At 36.0% G+C, this 26,585-nt stretch overlaps 1 protein-coding gene across 5 annotated transcripts in view; it reads left to right on the forward strand.

The window, feature by feature from the left end:
- Nucleotides 1-26,585, forward strand: part of FER (FER tyrosine kinase) — a 470,473-nt gene that overhangs the window by 78,489 nt on the left and 365,399 nt on the right. For all 5 annotated transcript variants that reach the window (XM_060093231.1, XM_060093230.1, XM_060093228.1 and 2 more), the window contains 2 exons: nt 1,236-1,409; nt 19,493-19,592. In XM_060093231.1, the coding sequence (XP_059949214.1) occupies nt 1,236-1,409; nt 19,493-19,592 (274 nt within the window). The remainder of the gene's footprint in view (nt 1-1,235; nt 1,410-19,492; nt 19,593-26,585) is intronic.

Genomic DNA, 26,585 nt, shown 5'->3' on the forward strand with positions numbered 1-26,585 from the left:
GAGGTTTTTGAATTTGAAAGTAAATATGATGAGTTCATAGGCCACCTGTCTTATTTCATGTTCATAATAGCATCTCACAACTAAAAATGATCTTTTTCCCTAAAGAAATGTCCTCAAAGATTACTTTTTTAAAGAAACATATATTGCAGTGCATCAAAAACAAGATTACTAAGCTAAACCTTGGTGAGTTCTGACTGACTAAGAATTTGTTTCCTTTAGGCTATACTTTTGATTTAGATACCTATTAAATTTTGATTTGGGATTATTTTGGACTACTAACAGAAACAATTAATTCTGTTTATTCACAGATCAAAGGTAATAGTGTAGAAAATTACTCTTGTGAAATATCTGAAACTATACCTTGCCTATTTTTTGTATCTTTACCATGGATCCTCTCTGACCATGGAAAGTCTACAACACCTGTTTCTGAATAGAATTTTGAAGACCTGTAGTGAAGAGCATTCCCTTTACTTTTTTTTCAGTATTTATAAGCTAGAAAGTCTAAAAACAGATGACTTGTTCTTCCAGCAGTATCCATATGCCCACTTGTCCCAAACCCACCATTATGTGTGTCTGCTATGGAGGCAATGTGTTGGGCTAGAAAAACCATTGAGAACTAATGGTATTTATTAAGAAAAGAGATAAGATAGAAATGTAGAGAATACAAGTATTTAAGACATAGACAGCAAAAGAAGAGCAGGTATAAAGTTTGAGAAGGAATTTTTAGGAAGGGAGGAAGGCAAGCCAGCATGTTGGAAGATGAGAAGCCATAGAAACCAAAAAAGAGGGTTTCAGGAAGAAGTGAGTTAGTAGGATCAGATGCCTCAGAGAAACAGGTTAAGAATGAAGATGGGTAAATTTCTGTTGCATTTGATCATTAGGAAGTGTTAACCTTACTGAAGCAATAGAATGGTTTGGGCAGAAGCAATATATCAGTGTGTTGAAAAACAAACAAGAAGTGGTAAAATGAAGACTGCAAGTGTGGCTTCTCAGAGTCCCTTAATCCTGTCCTAGAATTCTGCAGTCTCTGATTACTGAATTTTGAAGCATTTGTTCTTGAATTTAAAGATATTAAATATGAACCACTCATATAGCTCCTTGCATAATTGCCAGAAACCTGCCATTTTTATATTAATGTAATAATTTGTGTAAAACTAGATATTTAAAGTTCCTGAAGACAGCTAAGTGGAAACCTCTAATACAAGTGCTAATTTTATTTCTTATTTTTTAAAAAGTCCTGGCTACTTATGATTCAGCAGACGGAACAACTTAGTAGGATAATGAAGACACATGCAGAGGACCTAAATTCTGGGCCCTTACACAGGCTCACCATGATGATCAAAGACAAGCAGCAGGTGAAGAAGAGTTATATAGGTGTTCATCAGCAGATAGAGGCAGAGCTGATCAAGGTTTGTCTTTCCGTTCTGGAATTCTTTCTTTAATTTAATTTGATTTCTAAAGTCACTGAAATACTTTATCTTGTTTGACTTTAAAAATTGTTTAGTCACCATTTCCTGACAAGAAGTAGATTTCAGTGTCTCTAATAAGTAGTATCTTATTTTTACTGAATATACAACATTATTGATTATAAGATACTTTATATACTCTCATGAAAGAAAAAAATGCTGCCAATTAAATGATGATATAATGCTTTCTTATCACTTAGAATTTTTATTTTTTACTCACTGAAATAGCTCTTTTAGGCTTTTAGAAAATTAATTTGCATCATGTAATTCTATGCATATAATAAAAAATAGGCAAAATAAATTAGTTGGAATATTTCTAAATTTTTTTCACAGAGTCTGTCTCTTCTGGATAACTTTTTACAATGGCTTTTGTTATGAAAATTTGCAAATGTACAGAAGAGAGAATAGTTAAATGAACTCCCATTGGCCTATCCATCCACATAGTCAATATTTTCTTTTGTTTTTGTTTTTTTTTCATCTATACTCTCACCTACTTTTCTTCTACAATGGATAATTTTAAAGAAAATTCCAGTTATTATTTTATCCATAAATATTTTAGTATATATTGCTAAAATAAGTACTCTTTTTAAAAAAACTATGTTATCATTAACCCACCTAAAATAACAATAATTCCTTAATATTATTAATTATCCTGACTATGCTCAAATGATTGTTAAATGTTTTTTACAGTTGTTTCATTTGAATCATGATCCAAACCTGGCTCATATGTTGCATTTGAATAATCTCTTAATCTCTAGGTTCCCCTCACCACCCCACTTTTAAAATGCCATTTATTTGTGGAAGAAACTGGGTAGTTAGTCTATAGCATTTAATTCCTTCATTTTGGATTTTGCTGTTAGCATCTTGTGATGCAGTTTCACATATTCCTTCATCCTCCAATTTTCTTGCAAACTGGAAGTTAGATCTAGAGGCTTGATAAGATTTTGGCTGTTTATTTTGGGCAAGATACATCATAGGTGCTGGTATAGACTTCCTGTTGTTTCATATCAAGAGGTATATAATGTCTGCTCATTTATCTTTTTCTGATGTTAAACTTGACTAATAGGTTCCAGTGTTGCCAGCCTGGTCAATCTATTAAAAAAGTTTCTCTTCAGCCTTTCACCTAATAGTTTTAGAAACACTTCATATTCACCACTTAGATCCATTAGCTCAGTGGAGGTTGTAAAATGGCAATATTTTACTTCTGTCATTCCTGATGCAATTGTTAGCTGGAGTTTTTCAATAAAAATTTTTCCTGTATCAACTATTTGGTTGCCGTGAGGTGTAAGGTAGTATAAATTCTTGCTTTTTTAAATTAATTTGCCTGTTTGGGACTTCCCTGGTGGCGCAGTGGCTAAGAAGCTGCCTGCCAACGCAGGGGACACAGGTTCGATCCCTGGTCCAGGAAGATCCCACATGGCACGGAGTAGCTAAGCCCATGTGCCACAACTACTGAGCCTGCGCTCTAGAGCCCGCGAGCCACAACTACTGAGCCTGTGTGCTGCTACTGAAGCCTGTGTGCCTAGAGCCCATGCTCCGCAGCAAGAGAAGCCACTACAATGGGAAGCCAGTGCACTGCAACAAAGAGTAGCCCCCTCTGGACACAACTAGAGAAAGCCTGCGCGCAGCGATGAAGACCCAATGTAGCCCCCCCCGCCCCCCAAAAAATTGCCAGTTTGCCGAATAGTGAATTGGTTGTTTAGCAAGTTCAAAAGTTAAGACTTCTAGTTTCCAGACCAGCATGTTAGAAATTTGGAAGTTGTCCCTCCATCCTAACAACAAGTAAAAAGCTGAACAAACTGAAAAATCAACAACTCTTCTTAGATCCATTAGAGAAAGTAGGTCACAAAGCAGATGACTGCCCCCCCCCCCCAGTTGGAGAGACTGACAAGCGAATACAGAGAATCACAACTTATCAGAGCAGCAGCGGTCTCGGGAACCATGGTTGGTTGTAGAAAAACCTGAACTGTAACTGACAAATTCTGGAAGTTCAGTGAGGACATTTCTGAGGGTTAAAAACTCCAGGAGGACCCACTCATTGAGGGGCCTTCACACTTGTGAATTTTACCTCCCAAATCCCTATGAGGTTCTCACAGAGAATAGAGGACAAAAAAAAATTTTATGATCCTGGTAGTGGCAGAGGAAAAGGAATAATTTTGACATATGCTAGAGCATTCTGTTTTTAACAAGGTCTGTTGTCAGGACAAACTGTTTAGCCAGAACTGAACTGACCTGGGGGAAGGGAAGTACCCAACTCCAGCTCACTCTAGCCATCCTGTCCCATGTAAGGCGGGGTGGGGACTGAGAAGTACATGTGAAGTTCACAGTCCAGAGGCACAGGCTCAGTGAAAAACCAAGACCTAATCAGAGGGCTATAAATGCTTCTCCTTCCTTGACAACTTATCACCACATTAGTACAGGCCTATTTACCTCAGTTCCTTTTACCCAGTACATTATACCTGACAATCAAGAAGAAAGAGACAAAGCATACCAAGAGGCAGGAAACACAATTGGAAGAGACAGAGCAAGCATCAGAACCAGACATGTCAGGGATCTTGGAATTATCAGACTGGGAATTTAAAGCAACTATTAATAAAGAGCTCTAATGAGTAAAGTAGACAGCATACAAGAACAGATGGGCAATGTAAGCAGAAAGATAGAAATCCTAAGCAAGGACCAAGAAGAGATTCTAGAGTTCAGTAACATTATAACAGAAATGAAGAATGACTTTGATTGGCTTATAAGGAGACTGGACACAACTGAAGAAAGAATCTCTGAACTTGAGTTTATATCAATAGAAATCTCTAAAAGTGAAAAGCAAAGAGAACAAAGACTGAAAATAAAAAGTAAAGAGCATATTCAAGAATATTGGGACCACTACACAAGATGTAACATACATCTAAGGGAATACCAGAAGGAGAAGAAAGGGACTGAGGAATAGAAGAAATTGTTGAAACAATAATGACTGAGAATTTCCCCAAATTCATGTCAGACACCAAATGACAGATCCAGGAAGCTCAGAGAACACCAGGCAGAATGAATGATGAAACCCCCCCTCATAAACCTAGAATTCTGAACCCTGTGAAAGTATCCCTCAAAAGTGAAGGAGAAATAGTCTTTGTCAGACAAACAAAAATTGATGGAATTTGTTGCCAATAGACTGAGAAGGAAAGTATGATATAGGTCAGAAACTTGGATCTACATAGAGAAGGAAAGAGCATTGGGGAAAGAATGAGTGAAGATAAAATGAAAACTTTTATTTTTCTCATTCTTAATTGATTTAATGGATAATGGTTTATTGAAAATGATAATAGCAACAATGTATTTGATTATGTACACTCATGCATATATCCTGTGTGTGTGTACATATTTTCATGTATGCTTATATATAAGTGAAATGAGTGACAGCCATAATACTTGGGATGGGAAGGAGGAATTAGGATTATTTTGTTATTGTAAGGTATTTACACTGTGCATGAAGTGGTATAGTGTTATTTGAAAGTAGGAGTGGATTAGTTATAAATGTATGTTGCAAACTCTAGGGCAGCCACTAAAAAAAGCAAAAAAAAGAAGTATACCTAGTATGCTAAGAAATGATAGAGAATAGAATCACATAAAATACTCAAAACCACAAAGACAAAAAATAGTGGAAGACAAAAATTGGAACAACTAATAAGGGTAACAAATAGGAAGCAGTAACAATTGTGGTAGATACTAATCCAAGTATATCAATAATTACTTCGAAGGTCAGTGGACTTTATGAACCAATTAAAATACAGATATTGTCAGAATGGATCAAAAAACAAGACACAACTGTATGTTGCCTACAAGAAACCCACTTTATATATAAAGACACATATAGATTAATAGTAAATGGATGGAAAAAGATATACCATACTAACCCTAATCGAAAGAAAGTGGGAGTAGCTATATTAATTGCAGACAGGACAGACTTCAAAGTAAATAAATTTATCAGGGATAAAAAGGGGAATTACATAATGTTGAAGGGGTCAGTTCTCCAGGAAGACACTGTAATCCTTAATATGTATGTGCCTAACAACATAGCATCAAAATACTGATAGAACTGCAAAAAGTGTTAGAATTGTAAGGAGAAATGGATGAACCTCTATTATAGTTGGAGATTTCAGCACCCTCCCCACCCCCCATCAGAAATGGACAGATGCAGAAGGCAGAAAATCAGTAAGGACAGAGTTGAACTTAATAATATCATTAATCAACTAGATATAAGGAACATCTATAGACTACTTCATCCAACAGCAGGAGAATACACATTCTTCGCAAGCTCACATTGGATGATTCAACAAGATAGACCACATTCTAGGTCATAAATCACACCTTAATAAATTTTTAAAAATGGAGTTGATACATTGTCTTCTCTGAGACCGCAGTGGAAATAAACTAGAAATCAGTAACAGAAAGATAGCTGGAAAATCCCCAAATACTTGGAGATTAAACAGCACACTTCTAAACAACACGTAGATCAAGGAAGAAATCTCAAGAAAAATTTAAAGATATTTTGAATGAAATGAACTTGAAAACAAAACTTATCAAAATTTGTGGGATACAACAAAAGCAGTGCTTAGAAGGAAATTTATAGCATTGAATGCATTTGTTGGAAAAGAAGAAAGATCTAAAATCAATCATCTGAGCTTCCACCTTAGGACAATAGAAAAAGAACAATTGAATCCAAAGTACACAGAAGAAAAGAAATAATGAAAATTAGAGCAGAACTCAATGAAAATGAAAACACGAAACTAATAAAGTCAACAAAACCAAAATCTGGTTCTTTGAGAAGAATAAAATCAGTAAGCCTCTAGCCAGGCTAACAAAAACCCAGTGTGGGTACAAATTACTAATATCAGAAGTGAAAGATACATATCCTGTGGATATTAAAAGGATAATGAAGGACTACTTTTTAAAAACTCTATGTCCTAATTCAAAAAGAGTCATGTATGGGTTTCCCTGGTGGTGCAGTGGTTGAGAGTCTGCCTGCCGATGCAGGGGACACGGGTTCGTGCCCTGGTCTGGGAAGATCCCACATGCCGTGGAGCAGCTGGGCCTGTGAGCCATGGCTGCTGGGCCAGCACATCTGGAGCCTGTGCTCCGCAATGGGAGAGGCCAGAACAGTGAGAGGCCTGTGTACCACAAAAAAAACCAAAAACCAAAAACCAAAAACAAAGAGTCATGTACCACAGTGTTCATTGCAACTCTATTTACAATAGCCAGGACATGGAAGCAACCTAAGTGTCCATCGACAGATGAATGGATAAAGAAGATGTGGCACATATATACAACGGGATATTACTCAGCCATAAAAAGGAATGAAATTGAGTTATTTGTAGTGAGGTGGATGGACCTAGAGTCTGTCATACAGAGTGAAGTAAGTCAGAAAGAGAAAAACAAATACTGTATGCTAACACATATATATGGAATCTTAAAAAAAAAAAGGTCATGAAGAACCTAGGGGCAAGACAGGAATAAAGATGCAGACCTACTAGAAAATGGACTTGAGGACATCGGGAGGGGGAAGGGTAAGCTGTTACAAAGTGAGAGAGTGGTAGTGTATATATGAAGAGTGGTAGTGTATATATACACTGCCAATTGTAAAATTGATAGCTAGTGGGAAGCAGTCACATAGCACAGGGAGATCAGCTCAGTGCTTTGTGACCAGCTAGAAGGGTGGGATAGGGAGGGTGGGAGGGAGGGAGATGCAAGAGGGAAGAGATATGGGGGTATATGTATATGTATAGGTATAATTGATTCACTTCATTAAAAAGCAGAAACTAACACACCATTGTAAATCAATTATATTTCAATAAAAATGTTAAAAAACAGAAAACAAAAAACCCCCTCTATGTCCATAAGTTTGATAACCTGGGAGAAATGGGCCAAAGCCTTGAAGGACGCAGTCTGCTAAAACTCACATAAGAAGAAATAGACAATCAATAGGCACATATCTATTAAAGTAATTGAATCAATAATTAATAACCTTCCAAAACAGAAAGCACCAGGCTCAGATGGCTTCAGACTCAGATGGGTTCATTGGTGAATTCTATTAAACATTTAAGGAAGAAATTATACTACCAATTCTCTACAAACTATTTCAGAAAAAGAAACAGAGAGGAGCTTCCTAAATCCATTCTGTGAGGCCAGCATTACCCAACACCAAAAGCACACAAAGACATTAGAAGAAAAGGAAACAACAGACCAATATCTATCATGAACATAGATTCAAAAATCCTTAATAAACTATGAAGAAATAAAATCCAACAGTGTAGAAAAAGAATTTATACACTTTGACCAAGTGGAATTTTTTTCAGGTGTGAAAGGCTGGTTCGATATTTGAAAATCAAATAATGGAATCCATTATATCAGGACATGAAAAAAGAAAAATTTCATGAGCATATGAATAGATGCAGAAAAAGCATTTGACAAAATCCAACACCAGTTGGGTTGGTTCTTAGTAAATGAGGAATAAAGGGGAACTTCCTCAACTTGATAAAAGATATCTACAAAAATCTTATAGCTAACATCATCCTTAGTTGTGAGAAACTCATAACTTTCCCACTAAGATCAGGAGCAAGGGAAGGATATCTGCCCTTACCAATGCTTGTCAACATAATACTGGAAATCTTAGCTAATGAAACAAGGCAAGAAAAAGAAATAAAATGTGTACAGATTGGGAATGAAGAAAGAAAGCTGTCTTTGTTTACAGATGACATGGTTGTTGATCCAAGAGAATCAGCAAAAAACTCTTGGAACTAACAAGCAGTTATAGCAAGTTTGCAGGATACAGTGTTAGCATACAGAAGTCAATCACTTCCCTATATATTAACAATGAACAGGTGGAATATGAAATTAAAAACACAGTACCATTTACATTAGAACCTCAGAAAATGAAATACTTAGGCTAACAACTATCAAAATATGTACAAGATCTATAGGAGGACAATGACAGAACTCTGATGAGAGAAATCAAAGAAGAAATAATTGTAGAGATATCCCATGTTTGTGGATGAGAAACCTCAGTGTTGTCAAGATACAAATTATTCCCAATTTGAACTATAGATTCATCAGAGTCCCAATCAAAACCTCGGCAAATGCCAAATTGATTCTAAAATTTATATGGGGAAACAAAAGACCCAGAATAGCCAACAGAATATTGAAGGAGAACAAAATGGGAGAACTGACACTACCATGACTTCAAGACTTATCATAAAGACACAGTAATCGGGGAGAGCTTCAAGATGGCGGAAGAGTAAGACGTGGAGATCACCTTCCTCCCCACAAATACATCAGAAATACATCTACATGTGGAACAAAACTCCTACAGAGCACCTACTGAACGCTGGCAGAAGACCTCAGACCTCCCAAAAGGCAAGAAACTCCCCAGGTACTTGGGTAGGGAAAAAAGAAAAAGCAGAGACAAAAGAATAGGGACGGGACCTGCACCAGTGGGAGGGAGCTGTGAAGGAGGAAAGGTTTCCGCACACTAGGAAGCCCCTAGTCTCGCGGGCGGAGACTGCAGGTGGCGGAGGAGGGGAAGCTTCGGAGCCATGGAGGAAAGCGCAGCAACAGGGGTGCAGAGGGCAAAGCGGAGAGATTCCTGCAAAGAGGATTGGTGCTGACCATCACTCACCAGCCTGAGAGGCTTGTCTGTTCACCCACCGGGATGGGTGGGGGCTGGGAGCTGAGGCTCTGGCTTCCAAGGTCAGATCCCAGGGAGAGGACTGGGGTAGGCTGCATGAACACAGCCTGAAGGGGGCTAGTGTGCCACAGCTAGCCAGGAGGGAGTCTGGGAAAAAGTCTGGAGCTGCTGAAGTGGCAAGAGACTTTTCCTTGCCTCTTTGTTTCCTGGTGGTGAGGAGGGGGGATTAAGAGCGCCGCTTAAAGGAGCTCCAGAGACGGGCCTGAACTGCGGCTATCAGCACGGACCCCAGAGACAGGCATGAGACGCTAAGGCTGCTGCTGCCACCACCAAGAAGCCTGTGTGCAAGCACAGGTCACTATCCACACCTCCCCTCCTGGGAGCTTGTGCAGCCCGCCACTGCCATGGTCCCATGATCCAGGGAGAACTTCCCCGGTAGAACGCATGGTGCACCTCAGGCTGGTGCAACATCATGCTGGCCTCTGCCGTAGCAGGCTTGCCCTGCATTCCGTACCCCTCCCTCCCCCTGGCCGGAGTGAGCCAGAGCCCCTGAAGCAACTGCTCCTTTAACCCCGTCCTGTCTGAGTGAAGAACAGACACCCTCAGGCGACCTACATGCAGAGGCAGGGTCAAATCCAAAGCTGAACACCAGGAGCTGTGCGAACAAAGAAGAGAAAGGGAAATCTCTCGAGCAGTCTCAGGAGCAGCAGATTAAATCTCCACAATCAACTTGATGTACCGTGCATCTGTGGAATACCTGAATAGACAACACATCATCCCAAAATTGAGGCGGTGGACTTTGGGAGCAACGATATATATATGTATATATTTTTCCCTTTTTCTCTTTTTGTGAGTGTGTATGTGTATGCTACTCTGTGTGATTTTGTCTGTACAGCTTTGCTTTTACCATTTGGCCTAGGGTTCTGTCTGTGTTTTTTTTTTTTTTTTAAGTATAGTTTTTAGTGCTTGTTATCATTGGTGGATTTATTTTTTGGTTTGGTTGCTCTCTTCTTTCTTTTTTTTAAAAATAATTTTTTATTTTAATATCTTTATTTTATTTTATCTTCTTTTTTTCTTTCTTTTTTTTCTTTCTTTTTTTTTCTCCCCTTTATTCTGAGCCGTGTGGATGACAGGCTCTTGTGTTCCAGCCAGGCTTCAGGGCTGTGCCTCTGAGATGGGAGAGCCAAGCTCATGACGTTGGTCCACAAGAAACCTCCCAAATCCACGTAATATCAAATGGCAAAAATCTCCCAGAGATCTCCATGTCAATGCCAAGACCCAGCTCCACTCAATGACCAGCAAGCTACAGTGCTGGACACCCTATGCCAAACAACGAGCAAGACAGGAACACAACCCCACCAACTGGCAGAGAGGCTGCCTAAAATCATAATAAGGCCATAGACACCCCAAAACACACCACCAGACGTGGACCTGCCCACCAGAAAGACAAGATCCAGCCTCATCCACCAGAACACAGGCACTAGTCCCCTCCACCAGGAAGTGTACACAACCTACGGAACCACCCTTAGCCACTGGGGGCACACACCCAAAACAACAGGAACTATGAACGTGCACCTGTGAAAAGGAGACCCCAAACACAGTAAGTTAAGCAAAATGACAAGACAGAGAATCACGCAGCATATGAAGGAGAAAGGTAAAACCCACCAGACCAAACAAATGAAGAGGAAATAGGCAGTCTACCTGAAAAAGAATTCAGAGTAATGATAGTAAAGATGATCCAAAATTTTGGAAATAGAATGGAGAAAATACAAGAAACGTTTAACAAGGACCTAGAAAAACTAAAGAGCAAACAAACAGTGATGAGCAACACAATAAATGAAACAAAAAATTCTCTAGAGGGGATCAACAGCGGAATAACTGAGGCAGAAGAACGGATAAGTGACCTGGAAGGTAAAATAGTGGAAATAACTACTGCAGAGCAGAATAAAGAAAAAAGAATGAGAAGAATTGAGGACAGTCTCAGAGACCTCTGGACAACATTAAGTGCATCAACATTTGAATTATAGGGGTGCCAGAAGAAGAGAAAAAGAAAGGGACTGAGAAAATATTTGAAGAGATTATAGTTGAAAACTTCCCTAATATGGGAAAGCAAATAGTCAATCAACTCCAGGAAGCACAGAGAGTCCCATACAGGATAAATCCAAGGAGAAACATGACAAGACACATATTAATCAAACTATCAAAAATTAAATACAAAGAAAAAATATTAAAAGCAGCAAGGGAAAAACAACAAACAACATACAAGGGAATCCTCATGAGGTTAACAGCTGATCTTTCAGCAGAAACTCTGCAAGCCAGAAGGGAGTGGCAGGACATATTTAAAGTGATGAAGGGGAAAAACCTACAACCAAGATTACTCTAGCCAGCAAGGATCTCATTCAGATTTCATGGAGAAATTAAAACCTTTACAGACAAGCAAAAGCTAAGAGAATTCAGCACCACCAAACCAGCTTTACAACACATGCTAAAGGAACTTCTGTAGGCAGGAAAAAAAAGAGAAGGAAAAGACCTACAATAACAAACCCAAAACAATTAAGAAAATGGTAATAAGAATGAACGTACATATCAATAATTACCGTAAATGTAAATGGATTAAGTGCTCCAAGCAAAAGACATAGACTGGCTGAATGGATATTAAAACGAGACCCGTATATATGCTGTGTACAAGAGACCCACTTCAGACCTAGGGACACATACAGACTGCAAGTGAGGGGATGGAAAAAGATATTCTATGCAAATGGAAATCAAAAGAAAGCTGGAGTAGCAATTCTCATATCAGACAAAATATACTTTAAAACAAAGACTATTACAAGAGACAAAGAATGACACTACATAATGATCAAGGGAACAATCTAAGAAGAAGATATAACAAGTGTAAATATTTATGCACCCAACAAAGGAGCACCTCAATACATAAGCCAAATACTAACAGCCATAAGAGGGGAAATTGACAGTAACACAATCATAGTCGGGGTCGTTAACACCCCACTTTCACCAATGGACAGATCATCCAAAATGAAAATAAATAAGGAAACACAAGCTAAATAATACATTAAACAAGATGGACTTAATTGATATTTATAGGACATTCCATCCAAAAACAACAGAATACACATTTTTCTCAAGTGCTCATGGAACATTATCCAGGATAGATCCTATCTTGGGACACAAATCAAGCCTTGGCAAATATAAGAAAATTGAAATCATATCAAGTATCTTTTCCAGCCACAATGGTATGAGACTAGATATCACAGGAAAGCATCTGCAAAAAATACAGACACAAGGTGGCTAAACCATACACTACTTAATACCAAGTGATCACCAAAAAAATCAAAGAAGAAATAAAAAAATACCTAGAAACAAATGACAATGAAAACATGATGACCCTATGCGATGCAGCAAAAGCAGTTCTAAGAGCTACGTTTATAGCAATACAATCCTACCTTAAGAAAGAAGAAAAATCTCAAATACCCTAACCTTACACCTAAAGCAATTAGAGAAAGAAGAATAAAAAACCCCAAAAGTTAGCAGAAGGAAATAAGTCATAAAGATCAGATCAGAAAAAAATGAAAAAGAAATGAAGGAAACGATAGAATGATCAATAAAGGTAAAAGCTGATTCTTTGAGAAGATAAACAAAATTGATAAACCGTTAGCCAGACTCATCAGGAAAAAAAGGGAGAAGACTCAGATCAATAGAATTAGTAATGAAAAAGGAGAAGTAACAAGTGACACTGCAGAAATACAAAGGATCATAGGAGATTACTACAAGCAACTCTATGCCAATAAGATGGACAACCTGGAAGAAATGGACAAATTCTTAGAAATGCACAACCTTCCGAGACTGAACCAGGAAGAAATAGAAAATATGAGCAGACCAATCACAAGCACTGAAATTGAAACTGTGATTTAAAATCTTCCAATAAACAAAAGCCCAGGACCAGATGGCTTCACAGGCGAATTCTATCAAACATTTAGAGAAAAGCTAACACCTATCCTTCTCAAACTCTTCCAAAATAAAACGGAGGGAGTGACACTCCCAAACTCATTCTATGAGGCCACCATCACTCTGATACCAAAACCAGACAAAGATGTCACAAAGAAAGAAAACTACAGGCCGATATCACTGATGAACATAGATGCAAAAATCTTCAACAAAATGCTAGCAAACAGAATCCAGCAACACATTAAAAGGGTCATACACCATGATCAAGTGGGATTTATCCCAGGAATGCAAGAATTCTTCAATATATGCAAATTAATTAATGTGATACACCATATTAACAAATTGAAGGAGTAAAACCATATGATCATCTCAATAGATGCAGAGAAAGCTTTCGAGAAAATTCAACACCCACTTATGATAAAAACCCTCCAGAAAGTAGGCATAGCGGGAACTTTCCTCAATATAATAAAGGCCATATATGAAAAACCCACAGCCAACATCATCCTCAATGTTGAAAATATGAAACCATTTCCACTTAGATCAGGATCAAGACAGTGTTGCCCACTCCCACCAGTAGTATTCAACATAGTTTTGGAAGTTTAGCCACAGCAATCAGAGAAGAAAAAGAAATAAAAGGAATCCAAATGAGAAAAGAAGAAGTCAATTTGTCACTGTTTGCAGATGACATGATACTATACATAGAGAATCCTAAAGATGCTACCAGAAAACTACTACAGCTAATCAATTAATTTGGTAAAGTAGCAGGATACCAAATTAATGCACAGAAATCTCTTGCATTCCTCTACACTAATGATGAAAAATCTGAAAGTGAAATTAAGAAAACGCTCCAATTTACCATTGCAACAAAAAGAATAGAATATCCAGGAATAAGCCTACCTAAGGAGACAAAAGACTTGTATGCAGAAAATTATAAGACACTGATGAAAGAAGTTGAAGATGATACACATAGATGGAGAGATATACCATGTTCTTGGATTGGAAGAATCAACATTTTGAAAATGACTATACTACCCAAAGCAATCTACAGATTCAATTCAATCTCTATCAAAGTAACACTGGCATTTTTCACAGAACTGGAACAAAAAAATTTCACAATTTGTATGGAAACACAAAAGACCCCGTACAGCCAAAGCAATCTTGAGAGCGAAAAACGGAGCTGGAGGAATCAGGCTCCCTGACTTCAGAGTATACTGCAAAGCTACAGTAATCAAGACAGTATGGTACTGGCACAAAAAGAGAAATATAGATCAATGGAACACGATAGAAAGCTCAGAGATGAACCCTTGCACTTATGGTCACCTCATCTTTGATAAAGGAGGCAAGAATATACAGTGGAGAAAAGACAGCCTCTTCAATAAGTGGTGCTGGGAAAACTGGACAGCTACATGTAAAAGAATTATATTAGAGACTCCGTAACACCATACACAAAAATAAACTCAAAATGGACTAAAGACTTAAATGTAAGGCCAGACACTATCAAACTCTTAGAGGAAAACATAGGCAGAACACTCTATGACATAAATCATAGCAAGATCCTTTTTGACCCACCTCCTAGAGAAATGGAGATAAAAACAGAAATAAACAAATGGGACACAATGAAACTTCAAAGCTTTTGCACAGCAAAGGAAACCATAAACAAGATGAAAAGACAACCCTCAGAATGGGAGAAAATATTTGCAAATGAAGCAACTGACAAATCATTAATCTCCAAAATTTACAAGCAGCTCATGCCGCTGAATATCAAAAAAACAAACAACCCAATCCAAAAATAGGCAGAAGACCTAAATAGACATTCTCTAAAGAAGATATACAGATTGCCAACAAACACATGAAGGAATGCTCAACATCATTAATCATTAGAGAAATGCAAATCAAAACTACAATGAGATATCATCTCACACTGGTCAGAATGGCCATCATCAAAAAATCTACCAACAATAAATGCTGGAGAGGGTGTGGAGAAACGGAACCCTCTTGCACTGTTGGTGGGAATGTAAATTGATACAGCCACTATGGAGAACAGTATGGAGGTTCCTTAAAAAACTAAGAATAGAACTACCATACAACCCAGCAATCCCACTACTGGGCATATACCCTGAGAAAACCGTAATTCAAGGAGTCATGTACCACAATGTTCATTGCAGCTCTGTTTACAGTAGCCAGGACATGGAAGCAACCTAAGTGTCCATCAACAGATGAATGGATAAAGAAGATATGGCACATATATGGAGTGGAATATTTCTCAGCCATAGAAAGAAAAGAAATTGAGTTATTTGTAGTGAGGTGGATGGACCCAGAGTCTGTCATGCAGAGTGAAGTAAGTCAGAAAGAGAAAAACAAATATCATATGCTAACACATATATATGGAATCAGAAGAAAAAAGATCATTAAGCACCTAGGGGCAAGACGGGAATAAAGATGCAGACCTACTAGAGATTTCAGTTGTGGTTACAAGGAGGGGGAAGGGTAAGCTGGGACAAAGTGAAAGAGTGGCATGGAGATATATACAGTACCAAGTGTAAAATAGATAGCTAGTGGGAAGTAGCCACATAGCACAGGGAGATCAGCTCGGTGCTTTGTGACCACCTAGAGGGGTGGGATAGGGAGGGTGTGAAGGAGGGAGTCCCAAGAGGGAAGAGATATGGGGATATAAGTATATGTATAACTGATTCACTTTGTTGTAAAACAGAAACTAACACACCATTGTAAAGTAATTATACTTCAAACAGATGTTAAAAAAATTATTCTGATACTTTTCTCTGGATAATGAGTTTTTGGCTTATGAGTAGATACATATCTATATAGGTGTGTGTATATATATATATATATATATATATATAAATATCTTAATATATAAAAAATAATTAAAGGAGTATTTTAAATTAAAAAATACAGTAATCAGGATATTTTGGTATTTGTGAAAGACAATAGGCAAACAAATAGATCAGTGGAACAGAATAGAGGGAGAGAGTCAGAAGTAGATCCACATAATTGTAGTCCACTGATCTTTGACAAAGGGGCAAAGTCAACACAGGGGAGAAAAGTTCATATTTTCAACAAATGGTGCTGGAACAAGGGACCACCACATGCAAAAAAATGAATTTGGACACATACTTTACACCATTCACACAAATTAACTCAAAATGGATCACAGACCTAAGTGTAAAATGTAATACTATAAAACACCTAGAAGATAAATAGGAGAAAACCTAGATGACCTCGGGTATGAAGATGACTTTTTAGATACAACACCAAAGGCGTGATCCATAAAGAAATAATTGATAAGTTGGAATTCCTCAAAATTTTAAAACTTCTCTGTTTTCCTTCCTTTCTTTCTTCCCTCCTCCCTCCCTGTACCACATTGCTTGTGGGATCTTAGTTCCCTGACCAGGGATTGAACCTGGGCCCTCAGCAGTGAGAGCACAGATTTCTAACCAGTTGACCACCAGGGAATGCCCTCCTTTCTTTTTTAAAACACTATAACTCCACAGAAATGTGTGTGATATGTGTTGCAAATGGCAAAGGAACACATGAGTTTTCATTCAGAGAAATTCTACTTAACACTGGACGTGAATCATGGTATGAAACTGCCTCCAATCTCAAAGGGTATGGCCTCTTTAGTACAGAATTTAAGGGAAAGTAAGAGCATTGGAATTGAAACCCAAAAGGGTCGCAGGCACACTCTGGGTGGTCTACAAGCAATTATGGAACTATAATGACTTCATAAGTTGAAAAGATATAATGAACTCAAAGCAGCCTGATAGGCAAGATAAAATGAACTGGATTGGCAAAATTCTCAGAAAGGTTTCAACAACACACATCAATGTGATACAACTGTTTAAAAGTATGCAAAATGGAAAATAGTTTGAGCCCCTGAGACCAGAGCAGTAACTGTGATGGGCCATCACATAGATGGAAGTGTTCATATTTCTTGTCTGCTCCAAGCAATATATATGATATATATACATAATATATATATATCATATATATTGTATTCAGGTTCTCCTCAAAAAAATAAAAAATAAAACTTCTGCTCTGCAGAATACAGTATCAAAGGAATGAGAAGATAAGCCATAGACTGGGAGAAAACATTTGCAAAGGCACATTTGACAAAAGGCTGTTATCTAAAATACACAAAGAACTCTTCCCTGGTGGCACAGTGGTTAAGAATCTGCCTGCCAGTGCAGGGGACATGGGCTTGATCCGTGGTCCAGGAAGATCCCACAGGCTGCGGAGCAGCTAAGCCTGTGAGCCACAACTACCGAGCCTGTGCTCTAGAGCCTGCGAGCCACAACTACTGAACCCATGTGCTGCAGGTACTGAGCCCATGTGCTGCAACTACTGAAGCCCGTGTGCCGCAACTGCTTAGCCCACGTGCTGCAACTACTGAAGCCTGCGTGTCTAGATCCCGTGCTCCACAAGAGAAGCTACCACAATGAGAAGCCCGTGAACCACAACAAAGAGTAGCCCCCACTCGCTGCAATTAGAGAAAGCCTGCGCCCAGCAACGAGGACCTAACACAGCCAAAAATAAATAAAATTAATAAAAAAATATGCACAACAAACTCTTAAAAGTCTACTAAGAAAACCATCAACCTGATTAATAAACAAACACCTCACCAAAGAAGATATACAGATGGCAAATAAGCACATAAAAAGTTGCTCAACATCATATGTCATCAGGAAATGCAAATTAAAGGAACAATGAGATACCACTACACATCTATTAGAATGCCCCAAATCCAGAACGCTGACAATACCAAATATTGGTGAGGTTGTGGAGCAACAGGAACTCTCATTCATTGCTGGTGGGAATGCAAAATAATCCAGCCACTTTGGAAGGCAGTTGGGCTGTTTCTTACAAAATGAAAAATACCATAGGGCCCAGCAATTGAGCTCCTTAGTGTTTACGCAGAGGAGTTGAAAACATATGTCTACACTAAAGCCCACACATAGCTGTTTATAACAGCTTTATTCATAATTGTCAAAACTTGGAAGCAACCAAGAAGTCCTTTAGTAAGTGAGTGGATCCAGACAATGCAATATTATTCAGAGCTCAAAGGAAATGAGCTACCAAGCCTCAGAAAGATATGGAGGAACCTTAAATGCATATTACTAAGTCAAAGAAGCCAATCTGAAAAATATGTATGATTCTAGCTATATGATATTCTGGAAAAGTCAAAACTATGAAGACAGTAAAAAGATCATTGGTTCCTAGGGGTTAGTGAATAGGTGGAGCACAGAGGATTTATGACAGTGAAACAACTGTGTGTGGTACTATAATGGTGGATACATGTCATTATATGTTTGTTCAAAACCATAAAATGTACACCAAGAGTGGAACTTAATGTAAACTATGGACTTGTGTGATAATGGTGTGTCATTGTAAGTTTATCAGTTGTAAAAATTTACAAACGTACTCTAGTGGAGTATGTTGATAATCAGGAGGCTGTGCATGAATCAGGGTAAAAGACAAGTGGGGAATCTCTGTACTTTGTGCTAAATTTGGCTGTGATACTAAAACTGCTCTAAAAGGTAAAGTCCATTAAAAACAAAATGTTAGCCAGTGAGGTTCTTTTTAAAAGGGAATGATTTGAACTCATTTATATCTATATCATAGTTGTAGATATTTTTGTTTATTTACACAGTGCAATCCTCCATGCTGTCAAGAACATTTGTGATGCAGAATTTGTTTAAAGTGGGCTCTGGGATTTTCTTCCAAGTTTCTTATGCCCCTGTAGCAAGTTTCTAATGCTGCTGATTTCTTACTCTTCCAGAAGGCTTATTAGAGGTTTTTCAGATACAATCTAAGACTCTCAATTTTTTCTCAAATGCTTGTTATGGCTTTTTGACTACAGAGTCAAAGACTTGGATTTGTCTAGCCTTTCTATAGAAATAATAACCAAGTTCACGTGTGCATACAGTGACCACTGTCATGATTGCTGCCTGGCCAGCAATGATTGTTAGATGCATCTTTTCAGAGATGTTACAATGTGAAAAAAAAAATCATGTTAGAACTGGTGAATTATGACAACTCAGAGTTATTCTGTATAATTAAAATAAGTATTTTAAATTATTTTTTTATTAGAGAAAATATTTTTGTACACAGCAATTAATTATTGGCCTTTACATTTTAGATGATGACAGCACTATTTCATGATCTCTTCTTTTTAAGAAAATTTTTTTTCATATGCTGTTGAATTTATCACTGATTTCTAAGCTAATTTTAGTTTATTGGTTATAATTGTATATTAAAGAGCACCTCTGACCCATAAGCAGTAACATATGCATCTGTTAATGCTTTGGGATTTAAGTTCTCGACTGTTATAAATTTAAGCATTAAAAATTTTTTTCATTTCTTTTTTTGACAGGTCACAAAGACAGAATTAGAGAAATTAAAAACAAGCTATAGACAATTAATAAAAGAAATGAATTCTGCCAAAGAGAAATATAAAGAAGCTGTAGCTAAAGGTATGATGCAATTATGAAAAATGTTTATTTTAGTGATTTTTATTCTTATCATTTGAAAGTTATCTTTATAAGTGGTGGAATGATTCCACTTAGACCAATTCACATTTTTAAAATATTAAAATAAGCCAAAATAGACTAATTACCAAACTATGCAATAACTATTTCTTTTTTTGTTTTGTTTTTTGAAAATAATGGAAACTATTTTTGAGTAGTTCATGCTATTAATATAATTATGCAGTACTTGTAATAGAATGCAAGGAATGTTTAAATTTTTCTCATAGGCTTCAGATTTAATTACTGAGTACTAAATAAGAAAAATAAAGTTGTATTTGTTTAGAAGCTTTTATTGATCCTCTTTTTACCTGTATTTAAATGCCATTAAAATCACAGGTCATTTTATAGCTTAGTTTTGCTTTCATAGCTTAATTTTATATCTATATTGTACTAAAATTTTCATAGTAAGCTTTGGAAGTAAGTGGAAAGAGAAACATTATGTTTTAATCAAAGATTTGTGGTTATAGTTTTTAAATGTGACTAAATAGTCTTCATATTTAGATTTTTTTAATTATAAAGCTTTTGTTGTTTTCTGGTTAAATAGAAGCATTATTAGCAACTCTTTTTAAAGCATTTTTAAAATTATTAAATTTACCTTTCTCATTTATTAATGTATTTTCTCTTTTTCTTTTACTTGTATATTATTTTGTCAATTGGTTGAGGTAAATGAAATAAACAGCTCCTATATTTGGATATACCTTACACAATGAAAATACTGTGTTTTTGTTGTTATTCCCAGTAGACTAGAAGAGAGACTGATTTAGATGCAGTTCCCCCCCCTTCCTCCCTTTCTGTCTCCCTTTCCCTCCTCCTCTTGCTCCTCCCTACTTCCTTCCTCTTCTTCCTTCTCTGTCCCTCCCCTCCCTTCTCCTCCCAGTATTCCCTTCAGCATTTACTTTGTGTCTCTCTTTCTCCCTGTCTCCATCCCTCCCACATTTATTTCACGTTTCTGCTTCTTGCAGTGTTTCTAGATGAATTAGTATTCACAGTTTACTTACTTTTACTTATTTTTCTTGTACCTCAACAAGCATTTTGAGATTATGATCTCTTTTTAATGCAAACATATCTTTTAAAATGCTTTTGTAATTCAGTTATGTAAGTTATTTAAGTGAAGAAAAGAAAAAATGCAATAGTGGAAAGATGAGTCAGGCTTTGGAGTCAGATAGTCTTAGATGTAAGTTCCAGTATTGTATGATTATTTCATTATTTTCAAACTTCATATACCTAATTATTATTCCTTTTTTATTTTAAAGAGTGCTTTATATAATCAAGAAGTATTTACTGAGCATTTGCTATCTTTAAGTTATTGAGATTCAAACATTCAAGGAGCTTACCCACTTCTAGTTGATATTCTAACTTGGGAACTGCAAGTCTTAACTATTTTTCAAAATTTAGTCTTTATACAAGGGATCCCTTGCTAAACCATCAAGAGTGATTTAGAAATAGTTTTGTACATTGAGCATTGCTACTCAATCTGTCATAGGGTTAGTTTTATGAAGTTCATTACATAATGCTTGGCTAGCATTCTCAAATTAGTTTCCTATATTATAAATATCCACATATTAAATTCACCCAGAACAAGTGGTGACTTAATCCAACTATATTGTAATCCATCTATGCGAAGTATTTCACACTAGGTCTATATCTGCTGGAGAATAATTAGTTAGGAAAAGAAGTACATAATTACTCCCAAGTGTTTGATTCCTACTTTTAATGACATAGTTTTGTTTAAAAAATGAAATCTAACTCTGATATCATAATAAAGTTTTAAATAGTTCTTGTACCTAAAGTTTATATTATCAAAGATTATTCACAGGTAATAATTGTCCTTTATTACTTATCTTTATTCTTTATTATAGAGATAAAATACCATTCAGTGTTGTATCAGTAGTAAGAAGGCAGCTAGAAAATCTGAAGACTGTAGTTTTAATTGATCTTAAGAAATGTATTATTTGACTGAGTCTCCTGAAGTTAAAATATGTGAGCTTATTTACATTTTCTTTCTAAAGGTATTAGTGATAGTACTTTTTTATTTTCAAGAATTTGATTACTCCCATTAGATCAATGTATAATATATAGAGTATATACTTTTAAAGTAAGTTCTTATATAACTATGTAAATACATGAGACATATGTGAATTTCCCTTTTATAATCATAACTATCTTCATACTCATGATTACATGAAAAAGTATAAAATTATATTTTTGAAAATTTTGTATCTGTTTTCAAACTCCTTCTTCTACCTTTAACATGGAAATAGATTTTTTTGGTGCAGTTATTTACTCTTTATAAGGATGATGTGTTGGCAAATTTTTCCAACATTTACAGGCTTTATGTCAGAACCTTAGTTTATCTGGAGAGGCCACACCAGGCCATTTCTGGAATGGGCTCTAGGAATTGCTGGGGCACTGGTGGTGGATACTGAAGCTGTGGCTCTGGCATTCAGAGTCATTGCTTTAGACATTAGGGGGTCTTTGAAAAGCTATTTAAAAACCCAATCTGATATATAGTGTCCAGCTTGAAAAGACAAGGCTTTGGGGGAGATAGGATCCAGAAATAGCTCCTATAGAAAGTAAGGGTTAAATTCTGGATTTGATCAAGAATTGGTTTGGAATCAAGGGTTCAGTTACTGCAACTGGAGGTTCAGCAGCAGTAGCAGATCAGCTGGAAGCCTGGGTTAATACTGAAATTCCAAACTCCTGACCCCTGCTGTATGGATTACACAAAATACTTTAAATTTTCAATGTTAGAATTTATATCCAAAGGAACACTGATTTATGTTGTCTAATGTAAAATATAACATACATTTGTAATATGAATGTAGCACCATTTTAGTTAAAAATTTTGGTATTGAATAATATACCCTAAATATCAAAGTCATTTTGCTCTATGCTGTGACAAGAAAACAGATGTTTGCCTTAAATTGACTTGGACTAATTTGGACATTAGTCTGTTGATTATTATTTATAACATGTATGCTGAGAACAACCAAAATAATTTTAGCCTATTGAGCTGAAGTTAATAGAGTGTTTCATGATAGCATGGAATAATAAGTTCTTGAATGCAAAATACACAGGTTTTACTTTCCTATAGCATATTAAGTTCTGAATAGTTTTAGTTGGTTAAACACATTGTTAGGTTTGTCATAAAACAATTTTGTGAATCCATAAAGCTTGTATCAAACTAAGGTTCTGACATAATGGCTGTAAATGGAAACATTTGCCATCACATCATCTTTATAAAGAGTAGATGTCTTCTCAAAAGAACTCCTATAAGATCATATTGTCTATGAACAAAGACAGTTTTCCTTTTCCTTTTCAGTCTGGATGTCTTTTATTTTTTCTTTTTCTTGCCTGATTGCCCTAGCTAGACCCTCCAGTATAGTGTTGAACAGATGTAGAAAGAGCAAACTTGTTTGCCTTGTCCCTGATCTTAGGGGAAAGACTTTCATCATAAATATGAAGTTAACTGTAGTTTTTCAAAGGCTTTTCCTTTTATCGGGTTGAAGAAGTTCCTTTTTATTCCTGCTTAAGAATGGATGTTAGATTTTGTCAAATGCTTTTTCGGTATCTGTGGAGATGGATATTTTTTTTCTTCTTTTACCTTGATATGGTGAATTATTTTGATTGATTTTCACATTTTAAAAATATTATACCAACTTCACATTCCTGGGATAAACTCCTCTTGTTTATGATGTATTATTATTTTTTATGTTGTTTGATATGGTTGGCTAAGTTTTTATGGATTTTCAAATTTGTCTGTTTCTTTTAATATCTTTGTCTCATTTTTGTATAAGGATAATACTATCCTCTGCATGATTGCCCCCTCTTAGAAATGTTTGTGTTCAATTCATAATATTTCTTAAATATTGGTAGAATTCACTTGTGAAGCCATCTGGGTCTGCTTGCTTTATTTTTTTCTCTTTTGCTAAGATTTTTAAACTATAAGTTCAATTTCTTTAATTGATATAGGCTATTCTGTTTATCTTTTTCTTTGAGTTTTAGTAGATTGTATCTTTCAAGGAATTGTCCATTTCATTTGTTTAATTTATTGGTACTAAGGTGTTAAGAATACTCCCTTATCCACCTTTTTATATTTGTAGAATCTGTGGTGATATTTTCTTTCTCATTTTTGTTATTGGTACTTTGTGTCTTCTCTTTTTTCCGTAATCATTTTGGCTAGAGGTTTATCAATTTTATTAATCTTCTCAAAGATCAGCTTTAGGCTTTTCTTTCTATTTTTCTGCTTTCTATTTAATTGATTTATGCTCTAATCTTTGGTATTTTTGTTCCTTCTGCTTGCTTTAGGCTTAGTTTGCACCAGTTTTTCTATTTTTTCTTTTTTTTAATCTGAAAGCTAACTAAGATCATTGATTTGAGAACTATCTTCTTTTCTAATATAGGCATTTAGTGCTATGAATTTCCCTAAGGACTGTTTTAGCAACATTTCATACATTTGTATGTATTGTGTCTTCATTTTTCTTCAGTTCAAAATACTTAAAGTATTTCCTTTTGGCTTTTTTTTTTTTCTTTGATACATAGGTTATTTATTTATTTATTTTTTACAACTTTATTGGAGTATAATTGCTTCACAATGGTGTATTAGTTTCTGCTTTATAACAAAGTGAATCAGTTATACATGCATATCCGTTCCCGTATCCCTTCCCTCTTGTGTCTCCCTCCCTCCCACCCTCCCTGTCACACCCCTCCAGGTGGTCACAAAGCACCGAGCTGATCTCCCTGTGCTATGCGGCTGCTTCCCACTAGCTAATCTACCTTACGCTGTGACAAAGCGAGAGAAAGGCATGGACATATGTACACTACATAGGTTATTTAGAAATGTATTTGGTTTCCTAAAGTTTTGACATTAAAAAAGTTTCTATTTTTCATTTATAATTTAATTTCATTTATCTGAGAATATTCTTTTTGTGACTTTATTCCTTTTACATTTATGAATGCATGTTATATGGCCCATAGTATGGTTTATCTTGGTAAATGCTTCATGTGCACTTGGTAAGAATATGTATTCTGCTGTTGTTGGTTGCAGTGGTCTATATTGCTATCTTGGGCCAGTTGGTTAATACTGTTATTAAAAGTTTTTAGGTTGTTACTGATTTTCTGTCTACTTGTTCCATCAATTGTTGAGAGAGGGCAATTGAAATCTCCCACTTCTCATAGTTTTGTCAGTTTTTTGCTTAATGTATTTTGAAACTCTTGTTATTGGGTGTAAAATTAGTCATGATTGTTGTATCCTCTTGATGCCCTGACCCTTTTGTCGTATGAAATGACCTTTATTATCCCTGGTGGTATTCTTTGCTGTGTTATCTGTTCTATCTGATATTAATATTAGATACTTTGATTAGTGTTTACATGATATATCTTTTTTTCATCCTTTTACTTCAACATTTTTTAGTCTTTATATAGTTGAAGTGCATTTCTTATAAGCAGCATATAATTAGGTCTTGCTTTTTTATCTTGATAATCTTTACATTTTAACTGAGATAGTTAGACTATATTTAATGTGATTGATTTTGACAATGTTAGGTTTAAATCTGTCATCTTGCAATTTTTTTCCCTCTTTGTTTCATCAGTCCTTTATTCTCCTTTTCCTTTTTTCTGCCTTCTTTTGGATTAATTGAAAAAAATTTATTAAGATTCCCATTTATCTCCTTTGTTGTCTTATTAGCTGTAACTTTTTCTTTTGTTATTTTATCTTTGCTTTACCATAGTATACCTTCAAGTGATGTTATATCACCTTGTGTATAATAAGGAATCCTTACACTGGTATAGTCTTCCTATATTTGTGCTATTGTTGTGATATATTTTACTTTTGCATATGTTTTTAACTTTGTCCTATATTGTTAATATTTTTGTTTTTGTTTAGTCAAGTATCTTTAAAATTATAATAAAACATCTTGTATGTTTATCCATGTAGTTATCTTTCCTAGCATTCTTTATCCTATTTGGTATCATTTTACTTTTGCCTGAATGACTTACTTTAACATTTCTTGTAATGTAAGTCTATACGTAGTAAGTTGTTTCAGCTTTTGTACATCTGAAAAAGTTTTAATTTCACCTTTGATTTTGAAATGTATTTTTGTAGGGAATAGAATTTTCTTTTAGCAGGTATTTTTTTCCCTGTTGGGTCTTTAAAGATGTTGCCCTTTGGTCATGTCAAGGAGAAATCTGTTCTAATACTTCTCTTCTTTGCTCTGCATGTTTTATATCCCTTTGGCAGCTTTTAGGATTTCCTTTTTATTGTTGATTTTGAGCAATTTGATTATAATGTGCCTTCCTGTAAGTTTTTTTCTCCTTGTGTTTGTGGTTTTTGAGCTTCTTATATCTGAAAGTTTATAATTTTCATCAAATTTGGAAAGCTTTCAGCCATTATTTCTTCACATATATTTTCTGTCTACGTCTCTCTTTGTGCTGTCCTTTGGAGACTCCAGTTACATGTATATTAGGCTGTTTGTATTTGCCTCACAGCCAACTGATGGTCTGTTTATTTTTTCCCCTTGTCTTTTTAGCTTTCTGTTTCATTTTGGTTAGTTTCTATGATTATATCTACAATTTTACTAATCTTGTTTTCTGCAGTGTCTAATCTGCCTTTAATCTCACGTAGTATATTTTTCATCTTAGGCATTATAGATTTTGCCTGGATAATTATGATGTGGGTCTTTTCTAAAATCTTCCATGTGTCTACTTAACACATTAACCTAAGTTTTACAGTCTTAGTGGACTTCATCGTCTTCATTTGTTCTGAAAGCTGTTATGAGTTTATTCACTCCCAGATTTCTTTTTGGTTCACTGTAATCTCCACTTTTTCCCCCCCAATTCATTTCCCGCCACAACTTCCCCGCCTCCGTATGCTTGTGCTCTACATCTGTGTCTCTATTTCTGCCTTGCAAACCGGTTCACCTGTACCATTTTTCTAGATTC

This window comes from Mesoplodon densirostris, chromosome 3, assembly GCF_025265405.1.
Source record: "Mesoplodon densirostris isolate mMesDen1 chromosome 3, mMesDen1 primary haplotype, whole genome shotgun sequence".
Lineage (NCBI taxonomy): Eukaryota > Metazoa > Chordata > Mammalia > Artiodactyla > Ziphiidae > Mesoplodon > Mesoplodon densirostris.